Source organism: Manis pentadactyla, chromosome 16 (assembly GCF_030020395.1).
Source record: "Manis pentadactyla isolate mManPen7 chromosome 16, mManPen7.hap1, whole genome shotgun sequence".
NCBI lineage: Eukaryota > Metazoa > Chordata > Mammalia > Pholidota > Manidae > Manis > Manis pentadactyla.
In genome coordinates, this window is record NC_080034.1 from 68,593,730 (window position 1) to 68,606,144 (window position 12,415).

Sequence of the window (12,415 nt, forward strand, 5' to 3'; positions counted from 1 at the left end):
ATGGGTATAACACTTTTCACTATTATAATGCTTGATGATGATGGCCAAACTCCCTCAGATGGGAAATAATAAAAAATTATTCTTGATTAAGACAGAAGTACAAAATAAAATAAGCACATACATGCACTAGCCTTGTAGTGGTACTTATCAGGCTCTCTTGGAATTCTAGAGAAAACAAGAGTTAGAAGCCAAAGAGCTCCTGGAGAGAGAAGGCAGTGATGGAGTCTGTTTATAAGGTTCCATGGTTACAGAAAAGGTAGTAGAGTATAAACATTGTATACAGAGGACAGCATCATTTAGGGGTCAAACATGGAAGGAGAAAGAAAAGGAGAAAACCTACTGAGAAGAGTTAATATTTCATCCAGAGCTGAGTAAATGTTCCATTCTTAAACACTTAAAAAGAGTAAGAAGAAAAAGTGTAGGAGGAGAAAAAGAAATAACAATGACAACATGGACCATGATTTACTCCAGCTCAAGTTATACAAGGATGAAGCCAATCACTGCATGGGATTCATTGCTAGCAAACTAATGGCAACAAGGTAGGTTCATTTAGCCAAACTTCACTTCTTCAGATGATTCTGGAAGTAGTAATCACTATATCGTCCAGACTGACCAAGTGAACGGCACATTAAGATGGGTTAACATAAGAAAAATATCCCCATAAAAAGAATGGAACTCTTAAATTGACATTCTTGTCCAAAACCAGAGGCAGCCAAGTGAGAGCCAAAAGTAAATGGGCCCAGGTTGAATAGAAGTCACCGAGGATTATAGATGGCGGCATGAAAGGTGAGACAAAGGCCTCCTCCTAAAACAGCATATAATACAAAAATATAATTAATTCAACTAATCCTGAAAGAGCAAAAGGAAAGAGGGCTGTGCCAGACTGACAGCATACACCTGGAGAAAAGAACAGACCTCACAGAACAGGGTAACGTACCAAAGCCATGGCCCAACAGGATCCAATATCTTCCCCCACCCCAGCTCACCAACTGGAGGAAGGAAAATGGAGTAGGGAGGGAGTGGAGGCCTGGGACTATTGAACACCTAGTTCTAGAGATCTGCTCTGGGAGCACAAACTTACATTTCATGGTGCTCTGGTGATTAAGGGGGTTGGAAAGCTAAGACAGGCAGAATACTTGGAGAGACTGAGATTCCAGATGCTTATGGAAAACAGGGATTCATATCTGGCTGCTCTGTGACAAAAGAAAGGCAGGCAGTCTGAGAGACTTACTAAGAGCTAAAGGGCTGCTAAAGGGGCAACAATTGCACAGAGCTTACTGCTTAGGAGAAAGGACAGGTAGACAAAATTGTCCAGGGCCACTCTTCCCAGCAGGTTGGGAAATTGCACGATCTTCAGGGGCTCCAGACCCATGGCTGGCTATGCAGCTCCAAGGCCCCACTCTGTGACATGCAGCCTGCTGCGCCTGCCTCCCAGCCAGCCGGCACTGGGCTCACACACCGGAAAACCCTGCCCTAGCGTTAGGCCAGCCAGAGGGAAACAACACCTACAGCAGCTACAAATGCAAAGCACACAGGCTGATACCTGTGTGCTCGGTCCACTGATTCTGGCAGCGGAGACAGGCATAGCAGTAAGGAAGCAGGAAACAGCTCTTTCCACCCCCCAGGAACCAACACCACTCCCCTGCGAGCCCTGACATTGCTCCAGGGGCTGAGCAGCTCCAGAGAGTAGAGATTCTGGGCACTAGAAGGAGCCACATACAAATATGAAATGTCAAAGGAAACTGGTTCAAAGCAAAATCATACATACACCAGAGAAAGAGTCAAATGAAAACAGCCTCATGAATCTTCCTGAAGGAGATTTCAAAATCAAAATCATAAACATGCTCATGGAGGTAAAGAAAAACATTCAAGAACTCAGGAATGAATTCCAGTCAGAGATCCAGTCATTATGGAACACAGTATCAGAAATGAAACACACAATGGAAGGTTTTAAAAGCAGATTAGATCTGATGGAGGAGATGATAAATGAAACAGAAATTAGAAAAGAGTAATACAAAGAAGCTGAGGCACAGAGAGAAGAAAGTATCTCTAAGAATGAAAGAATATTGAGAGAAATGTGTGACCAATCCAAATGGAACAACATTTGCATTATAGAGGTACCAGAAGAAGAAGAGAGAAAAAGGGATAGAAAATGTCTTTGAGGAGGTAATTGCTGAAAACCTCTCCAATCTGAGAAAGGAGATAGTCTCTCAGGCTATGGAGGTGCACAGATCTCCCAACACAAGGGACCCAAGGAAGACAACACCAAGACATATAGTAATTAAAATGGCAAAGATCAAGGATAAGAAGAGACTTTTAAAAGCAGCTAGAGAGAGAAAAAAGATCACATACAAAGGAAAACCCATCAGGCTATCATCAGATTTCTCAACAAAACTTAACAAGCCAGAAGGGAGTGGCATGATATATTTAATGCAATGAAACAGAAGGGCCTCCAACCAAGAACACTTTACGCAGTAAGATTATCATTTAAATTTGAAGGAGGGATTAAACAATTTCCAGATAAGCAAAAGCTGATAGAATTTAGCTCCCACAAACAGTCCTACAGTGTATTTTGGAGGGACTTCTACAGATGGAAGTGTTTGTAAGGTTTAATAGCTGTCACCACAGGTAATAAAACCACATTAAAAAAAGTAAAACAGTTAAGTGCTAAGCAAATATAAAATTAATTTGGATATCCCCAAAGGCAGTCAAGGGATAGAAAAAGAGTACAGAATATGATACCTAACATATAAAGAATGGAGGAAGAAGTAAAAGGAGGAGGAAAAAACCCCTTTAGATTGTGTTTGTAGTAGTGTACTAAGTGAGTTAAGTTAGATTCTTAGATAGTAAGGAAGTTAATCTTGAACCTTTGGTAACCACAAATCTAAAACTTGCAAGGCAATAAGTACATACCTACTGATAATCACCCTAAATGTAAATGGTCTGAATTCACCAATCAAAAGACATAGAGTCACTGAATGGATAAAAAAACAAGACCTATCTATATGCTGCCTACTAGAGAATCACTTTAAACCCAAAGACATACACAGACTAAAAGTGATGGGATGGAAAAAGATATTTCATGCAATTAATACAAAGAAAAAAGCAGGAGTTGCAGTACTTGTACCAGACAAACTAGACTTCAAAACAAAGAAAGTCACAAGAGACAAAGAAGGACATTACATAATGATAAAGGGTCAATCCAACAAGAAAATATTACCATTATAAATATCTATGCACCCAACACAGGAGCACCTACATATGTGAAACAAATACAAACAGAATTAAAAGGGGAAATAGAATGCAATGCATTCATTCTAGGAGACTTCAAAACAGTCCACTAACTCTGAAGGACAGATCAACCAGACAGAAAATAAGTAAGAACACAGAGACACTGAACAACACATTAAAGCAGATGGACCTAACAGACATCTACAGAACTCTACACCCAAAAGCAACAGAATACACACTCCTTTCAAGTGCACATGGAACATTTTCAAGAATAGATCATATACTAGGCCACAAAAAGAGCCTCAGGAAATTCAAAAAGATGGAAATTGTACCAACCAGTTTCTCAGACCACAAAGGTAGAAACTAGAAATAAATTACGCCAAGAATATGAAAAATCACAGCCAGATATGGAGGCTTCACAACATGCTCCTAAATAACCAATGGATCAATGAACAAATAAACACAGAGATCAAGCAATATATGGAGACAAATGACAACAATAATTCAAATTGAAAAATCTGTGGGACGCAGCAAACGCCATGATAAGGGGAAAGTATATTGCAATACAGGTCTACCTCAGGAAAGAAGACTAATCCCATATGAGCAGTCTAAACTCACAATTAACGAAACTAGGAAAGGAAGAACAAATGAGGCTCAAAGTTAGTAGAAGAAGAGACATACTAAAGATTAGATCATATATAAATAAAATCAAGAAGAATAAAACAATAGAAAGAATCAATGAAAGCAAGAGGTGGTTCTTCGAGAAGATAAACAAAATAGACAAACCTCTAGCCAGATTTACCAAGAAAAAAAGAGAGTCTACACACATAAACAGAATCAGAAATGAGAAAGGAAAAAATCACTATGGACATCACAGAAATACAAAGAATTATGAGAACATACTATGAAAAATTATATGCTAACAAACTGGATAACCTAGAAGAGATGGACAAATTGCTAGAAAAATACAACCTTTTAAGTCTGACTCAGAAACAGAAAATATGAATAGACTAATTATGAGTAAGGAAATTGAATTGGTAATCAAAACACTAGCTAAGAAGAGAACCCCTGGAACAGATGGCTTCACCACTAAATTTTATCAAACACTCAGTGACGACTTAATATGCATCCTCCTTAAAGTCTTCCAAAAAGTAGAAGAAGAGGGAATACTTCCAAATCATTCTATGAGGCCAGCATCACTCTAACACGAAAACCAGGCAAAGAGACCACAAAAAAAGAATATTACAGACCCACATCCCTGACGAACATAGATGCAAAAATACTCAACAAAATATCAGCAAACCAAATTCAAAAATACATCAAAAAGATCATCCACCACGATCAAGCAGGATTTATTCCAGGGATGCAAGGATGGTACAATATTAGAAAATCCATCAACATCATACACCACATCAACAAAAAGGACAAAAACCACATGATCATCTCCATAGATGCTGAGAAAGCATTTGACAAAATTCAACATCCATTCATGATAAAAACTCTCAACAAAATGGGTACAGAGTGCAAGTACCTCAATATAATAAAGGCCATGTAGAACAAACCCACAGTCAACATCATACTTAACAGCAAGAAGCTGAAAGCCATTCCATTAAGATTGGATACAAGACAAGGATGCCCATCTCCCCACTTTTATTCAACATAGTACTGGAGGTCCTAGCCATTGCAATTAGACCACACAAAGAAATACAATGAATCCAGACTGGTAAGGAAGAAATTAAAACTGTCTCTGTTTGCAGATGACATGATATTGTACATAAAGAACCCTAAAGAATCCAATCCAAAACTACTAGATCTTACATCTGAATTCAGCAAAGTTGCAGGATACAAAATCTATACACAGATACCTGTTGCATTCCTACACACTAATGATGAACTAACAGAAAGAGAAATCAGAGAAACAATTCCATTCACAACTGCATCAAAAAGAACAAAATACTTAGGAATAAACCTAACCAAGGAAGTGAAAGACCTATACTTTGAAAACTACAAGACACTCATGAGAGAAATTAAAGAAGATACCAATAAATGGAAACACATCCCATTCTCTTAGATAGGAAGAATTAATATTGTTAAAATGGCCATCCTGCCTAAAGTAATCTACAGATTCAATGCTATCCCTATAAAAATATCAATAGCATTCTTCAACAAACTAGAGCAAATAGTTCTAAAATTCATATAGAACCACAAAAGACCCCGAATAGTCAAAGCAATCCTGAGAAGGAAGAATAAAACTGGGGGAATTATACTCCCCAAGTTCAAGCTCTACTACAAAGCTATAGTAATCAAGACAATTTGATACTGGCACAAGAACAGAACAATAGACCAATGGAACAGACTAGACAGCCCAGATATAAACCCAACCATTTATGGTCAATTAATATAAGATTAAGGAGCCATGGACATACAATGGGGAAATGACAGCCTCTTCAACAACTGGTGTTGGCAAAACTGGACAGCTACATGCAAGAGAATGAAACTGGATTACTATTTAACCCCATATACAAAAGTAAACTTGATCAAAGACCTGAATGTAAGTCATGAAACAATAAAACTCTTAAATGAAACACAGGCAAAAATCATCTGAATATAAACATGAGTGACTTCTTCCTGAACGCATCTCCTTGAGCAAGGGAAACAAAAGCAAAAATGAACACATGGGACTACATCAACTTAAAAGCTTCTGTACGGCAAAGGACACCATCAACAGAACAAAAAGGCATCCTACAGTATGGGAGAATATATTTGTAAATAACATATCTGGCAAACGGATAACATGCAAAATATATAAAGAACTCACATGCCTCAACACCCAAAAAGCAAATAACCTGATTAAAAAATGGGCAGAAGATATGAATAGATAATTCTCCAAAGAAGAAATTCAGATGGCCAACAAACACATGAAAAGATGCTCCACATCGCTAATTATCAGGGAAGTGCAAATTTAAACCACAATGAGATATCACCTCACACCAGTAGGGATGGCCAGCATCGAAAAGACAAAGAACAACAAATGCTGGCGAGAATGCGGAGAAAAGGGAACCCTCCTACACTGCTGATGGGAATGTAAGCTAGTTCAACCTTTATGGAAAGCAATATGGAGGTTCCTCAAAAAACTAAAAATAGAAATACCATTTGACCCATGAATTCCACTCCCTGGAATTTACCCAAAGAATATAAGTTCTCAGATTCAAAAAGACAGGTGCACCCCTATGTTTATAGCAGCACTTTTTACAATAGCCATGATATGGAAGCAACCTAAGTGTCCATCAGTAGATGAATGGATAAAGAAGAGGTGGTACATATACACAATGGAATACTATTCAGCCATAAGAAAGAAAGAAATCCTACTATTTGCAACAACATGGATGGAGTTGGAGGATATTATGCTCAGTGAAATAAGCCAGGTGGAGAAAGACAAGTGCGAAATGATTTCCCTCATTTGTGGAGTGTAACAATGAAGCAAAACTGAAGGAACAAAACAGTAGCAGACTCACAGACTCCAAGAAGGGCCTAGCGGTTACCAAAGGGCAGCGGTATGGGAGGGCGGGTTGGGATGGGGAGAGATGGGGATTGAGGGGTATTATGTTTAGTACACATGGTGTGGGGGGTCACAGGGAAGACAGTGTAGCACAGAGAAGGCAAACAGTGAATCTGTGGCATCTTACTGCACTGATGGACAGTGACTGCAATGGGTATGGGTGGGGACTCGATAATATGGGTAAATGTAGTAACCACATTGTTTTTTCATGTGAAACCTTCATAAGATTGTATATCAATAATACCTTAATAAAAGCAAATGTAAAAATAAAATGTGGGTTGAATAAATGAATGAATGAAAAAAAAATTCAATGGACCCCACTGCTATGACCTGGGAAACACTGAGCCCCACCTGCTGACACCAGAGAACAGAGAAATTTCAGAGAGCACCCTCGTGGTTTGAGCTTTCTCCTCAAGCATACAGAGTCTCAGAAGTCTCTCAGAAACTTACACCATTCCTTAGCTATAAGAACTTAAGAGACCAATTCTTCACTCGTACTGAAAATGTAAAAGTCACATTAAAAAAAAGAACACTCAATATGTGCACTTCACCTTTTGTCACAATGGCTACAGTCCTCAAAGCCAGGAAACCTAGTTAAGTTTAATTTGATCATTTGATTTTTTTATCTTCTGAAATGAGAAGGTCACATCTCTCTTTTTTGTTCCCTCTTAATGATCATATAAAATGTTTATTTGCAATATATTATTTTATTTACATTAACTTAATGTTGCATTTATAATTTTTTTAAAGGCCAACAAATTTGTATTTGTGACAAGTGAAAGTAGTCTGCTGATATAAGTATAAAACATATTTAGCAAAATGGTCTAATTATCCAGGTGATGAAAAACAGGTATTCCTGTTACTTTATCTTCTAAAGTAATAAAAAATAAGTAACTAGAAATATTACTCTTAGCCTTCCTAATAGGCTTGCTTTTAATGTTCTGGTTTGTAGAATAATCTTAAATTTAGGAGTGGATTTTATTCATGATAAAGAATATATTTGAATATCCTTATTCACAAGCTTGCTTTAAAGTAATATATGCATTTTTTCCACAGTTTAATTTATATTTAACAGCTTTATACCATCAGAGCCTTAATAACTAGTTAGCCTTTCAAAGAACTTAGCAACAAAAGCACATAACATTTTCCTCACTAGAAATTTCATAGTTCTAGACAATAAACAGCTTTAAACTCCTAAATAAAGAACATATAAATCTGTATTTCCAACAGAAATGTGTCACCATAGCCACATTTGTGGCAACAGAACAGTTTATGTACATATAGATAGAGATAAGTAAGTGAAACAATCAGATAAACTACAAGTTTAGAGAAACAGTAGAGGAAAAACATTTTCAGATATATGAATAGCTTTGTGCAATTACTCTTTTAGTTTAAAAAAGCACACTTTTATTTTAAAAAGTTGAGTACTTATGAATAAAAGCACCTTGTTAATGTCTGTGAATACACAGTAGTAGTTATCCACAGAACATATGATAATCCATACATTTTTTTGGGTCTTGGTGGATGCACAGTTATAGAATTTTCAGTAGTATTCATTACTAATTTGTAGTAAATATTACTAAAGTACCTCCATTTTATAAAAAGCAAGCGTAAAGCAGGAGCATATCAATCATCCTGCCTTAACTGAATGACTAGATGGCTCACTAAAGGAGACAAATCCTTGGATCACTGGCTTTTATCTCTGCACCAATCATTTCCACCTGTTAATTAGGTGCCAACCACAGGTGATCTCAACTATATTTAGGGTGTATAGTCTTCCTGTAACAAAACAAGCATACTTAGGAAACCACAAAGGATTGGAATGGAGAAAAGACATAATATAGTCAAAAACATAATGAAAAAGTGTCCAACTTGGGAGCAGGGTTTATGTGCAGGAGGACTTGGATCAAGAACTAGTTTATTTGGTTCCACACCTCAGTAGTTCAGTAAAGCACAACAGAATCCCAACTGACCAAAGCACTTGAGGAATTCTGTTTACAGATGGGTTAACTATTGACTCCCTTTGACTTTAATGTTTATTGGAAACCTTTCCATTAGACTATCTTGCTATCTTGGGAGAAACCCATATTAAACCTAATGGGAGGTTTCTTGATGTTGAGTATCTAATTATTCTACAGCTAGGCAAGCAAATGTTTTCTTACAGGTTCAGTCAATTTTTGCAGGCTACAGGACTCAGCTGTGAAAGCACCATAGACAATATGTAAACAAATGGGTATGGCTGTGTTCCAATAAAACTTTATTTACAAAAATAGTCTGGTGGGCTGTGTTTGGCCCAAGAGCCACAGTTTACCAAGTTCTGGTCTATAATATCTTTATATTAAAAAATACTTCTTCCATACTTTAAAGTCAGAAATTCTCATGGTATGTTATTCCTACAGCCAAAAGGGGCCTTGTCAATTATTTTTCATTAGAGAAAAAGTACATGTCCCTAAAAAAGCTGCATCATTTTGGGCTCTATTCATTGGGCACTTAAAACTATATATTGTAGGCTAGATTGAAGTTTACCAATGTACTATCTATAGAAGGAATATTGCTCCTGGTGATAACAGCAAAAGAGGACTGATGCTCAATATTAAGAAACCTTACTTAAACTCAAAGTACTACAGCGATTATAGGTTTACAACTAAGATTAATTTAAAATGGATTTTATGTATTTATTAAAGTATATCAGACTAAGTCTTTACTTCAATATAGTTTGTTACCTTTTATTACTATATGCATTGTATCAGTAGAACATGTATTTAAATAAAACTATCCTACAAATTCCTATTGTTCTCTAATTCAACCTATCTCTCAAGTTGGTAAAATTTTACTGAAATGAGATATTCATTCATTCATTTAAAAATTTTATTGAATGCTTATTAGCGGATAGGCACTGTTTTAGATGCTTAAGTTTTAAGAATTCAATGCAGTTCTACTACTAGGGAATTCTCAGTCTGGCAAAGAATTTCCTTGGAAAAATACTAATTGTGACAAAACAACAATATTATTATCAGATAAACTTAATATGAAAATTAATTTTAAAGTTTCAAGAAATGCAGTAAGTATTAAGTATTAGATTTCTTACCAAATTAAGTATTACATCATTTTCACATACACCTCTATAACTTTTCATTATTTGATAATAAATGAAAAAATGAGGTATCACTTACTTGCAGATATGTAAAAATAAAGTGTACACAAGGTCAAGTTTTTAATAAATAATTAACAAAGCCCTAGATGCAGAACATTATATATAAAATAGCACTGTTTTTTTGTATGTTTAAGATAGTGATACTTGGAACATTTCTGAAGGAGTGTTAATAGTGGGCCTGAGGGCAGGGCTGGGAATCAGTAAGAAGGAGGGGACTGACTTTTCTCCTTATTCCCTCCTCTACAGTTTACTTTTCCTTTAAATTCAAAGGAAGTCTTCATTTTAAAACAAATTTTTTAAAAAAGAAAGTGATTCACATGGACAAAGACAAAAATTATTTCTCATTATGAGATATGCAAATAGAGCTCTTTTGAATAAATACTTAAATTTATCTTTCCATTCTACAACAGAATGCTGCTCCCTATCCTAATCTGATCCAAACCAATTGACTTTTATTTATCTCTTTGCAGGTGGAAAAGTTGAGAAGGGAAAAGCACAGAAACCCAAACAATGTGTATAAATATGTTTGCAACAAAAGAGGCAGGGACAGATTGTCATGTGCTGAGCAGATTCCTTGAGTTCCTGTATATCAAGTGCTGGAGGCAAGGATAGCTAAGATCTTCCTTTTCCTTTTCCCTTTATTAAGGACACCAGAACCACAAAGTTAATTAAAGAAATGTTTCTGGCTGCTTGTTGTTTTCCTTTTGGGCAACAGAGATGGTGAACTGTGTTCTTAATGCTTTAACAGCCCATCATGGGAATTTTTAACTTATGCAACTATAAAAATGTATTGATGCTAAAGATACCTTTCTAAATCTGCCACTTTAATCTTTCTTCATGACTTGTTGGTTTAATTATGTGGCTATAGGGTCCATAAAATTTCACTGTAAAAGTTATAAGCATTACTATTTGTTGGGCATGAAACAACTTATAACACTGGACTCATTTATTCTCGAGCTAAAAGTCTAAATGACAGTGAAATTTAATAAAACATCTTAAAGTTAGATTATACATATAATTTTTACTTTGTAAAGAGTACCATGCTTTGTAAAGATTTTCTCATGCATCAATAAATCAGAAATAAAAGTAGACATTCTTATTTAAAACCTAATATTTGGAATAGGAGAGCAAGCAATGTTGCTAAGAGTCTCAACAGCTATTTAATGTAAATAAATATGGTTGTCTGAAAAAAACTGCTAATGATTCAAAATATAAGAACTGATTTCAAACTTATTTTAAAATATAATAATTTCTGAATGTCTATTATACATGGAATGTAAACAAAGAGCACTGAATATCCAGCTAACTCCAAGTAAAAACTTACATAGATTCTATAAGTTGAGTCTATGCAAATAAGCTTGACCTGCAGAAATAAGCATTAGTTTACTGGTCATTCCTTCGCAGTCACATGGAAACTTCCTAATACTTAGGTTGCAAACATGTTTAATAAGACCTCTCAATGAAAATGCTAATATTGGAGCAGTGTTTGGTTTCCCACATTAAAAAAAAAACACCCAAAATTTAGTAAGCAACTAAGGATGAATTTACATTTCTTCATTTACCACTTCTAACATTCACAATAGTTAAAAATAGATGTGAAATTTCTCCCAATGTTCAGAATATAACAACTTTTTATTGTGGATGAAGTCTGAAATTCTCTTCTCAATTAATATATTTACTAACCTCTTCTAGGACTCTCATGATTGAAGAGAATGCCATTCACTGCAAAGAGATTATATGCTTCACGGAAGTTCACCACAATCCAATAGGCATAGAGTTTTGCTGCCCCTGTTGGAATAATTTTTTAAAAGCAAAGAAAACATATTTATTAGTATAAAAGACAGTGACTGTCACTCACCTTAAACAAGTAATAACTTGCAAAAATTAGAATACGTAATATATCAAGATAGAAAAAATATGAATCAAAAGCCAAACATTCCTTTGCCAGTTAATAACTAAATACTTTGAATTTCCTTTTACATGAGGAAATATTTAAGAATTTTTTCTATACCTACAGTTCTTTCTTTCACAATCTAATTGATTCAGTTATAATGTATATAATATATCAAATTAACCTTTGTTAGGTCTTATTCCCATTTCTTAGTTTTAAAGAATTAGAAAGTGAAAAATACCAAATCTTAATATTCTAGCTGCTTAAAAACTTTATTACTGAAGTCTTTCATGAATATTTTTTTACAAATTTGTAATATGTAATAGACCTTTTTTATTTGTTTGAAGAGTTTGAGCTGAGAGGGACCTCGTGAGGGAAATAAAGAACATGAAATCTTATCATCTCACACAATCTCACACAGTTCAGTAGAAAGATTCATGTTGGGTCTAATTTTCCTTTCAAAGTAATCTGTGTGGAAGGATTGAATGAATGTGGATTGGTGAAGTGAGGTAGTAATTTCACCCTGAGGCAATGGCAGCAAATACTTGGAATTAGCAATGTATAAAGGTAAGCTTCTCAA

At 35.5% G+C, this 12,415-nt stretch overlaps 1 protein-coding gene across 2 annotated transcripts in view; it reads right to left on the reverse strand.

The window, feature by feature from the left end:
* Positions 1-12,415, reverse strand: part of GMDS (GDP-mannose 4,6-dehydratase) — a 775,818-nt gene that overhangs the window by 333,969 nt on the left and 429,434 nt on the right. For both annotated transcript variants that reach the window (XM_036888688.2, XM_057493757.1), the window contains exon 6: positions 11,628-11,732. In XM_036888688.2, the coding sequence (XP_036744583.1) occupies positions 11,628-11,732 (105 nt within the window). The remainder of the gene's footprint in view (positions 1-11,627; positions 11,733-12,415) is intronic.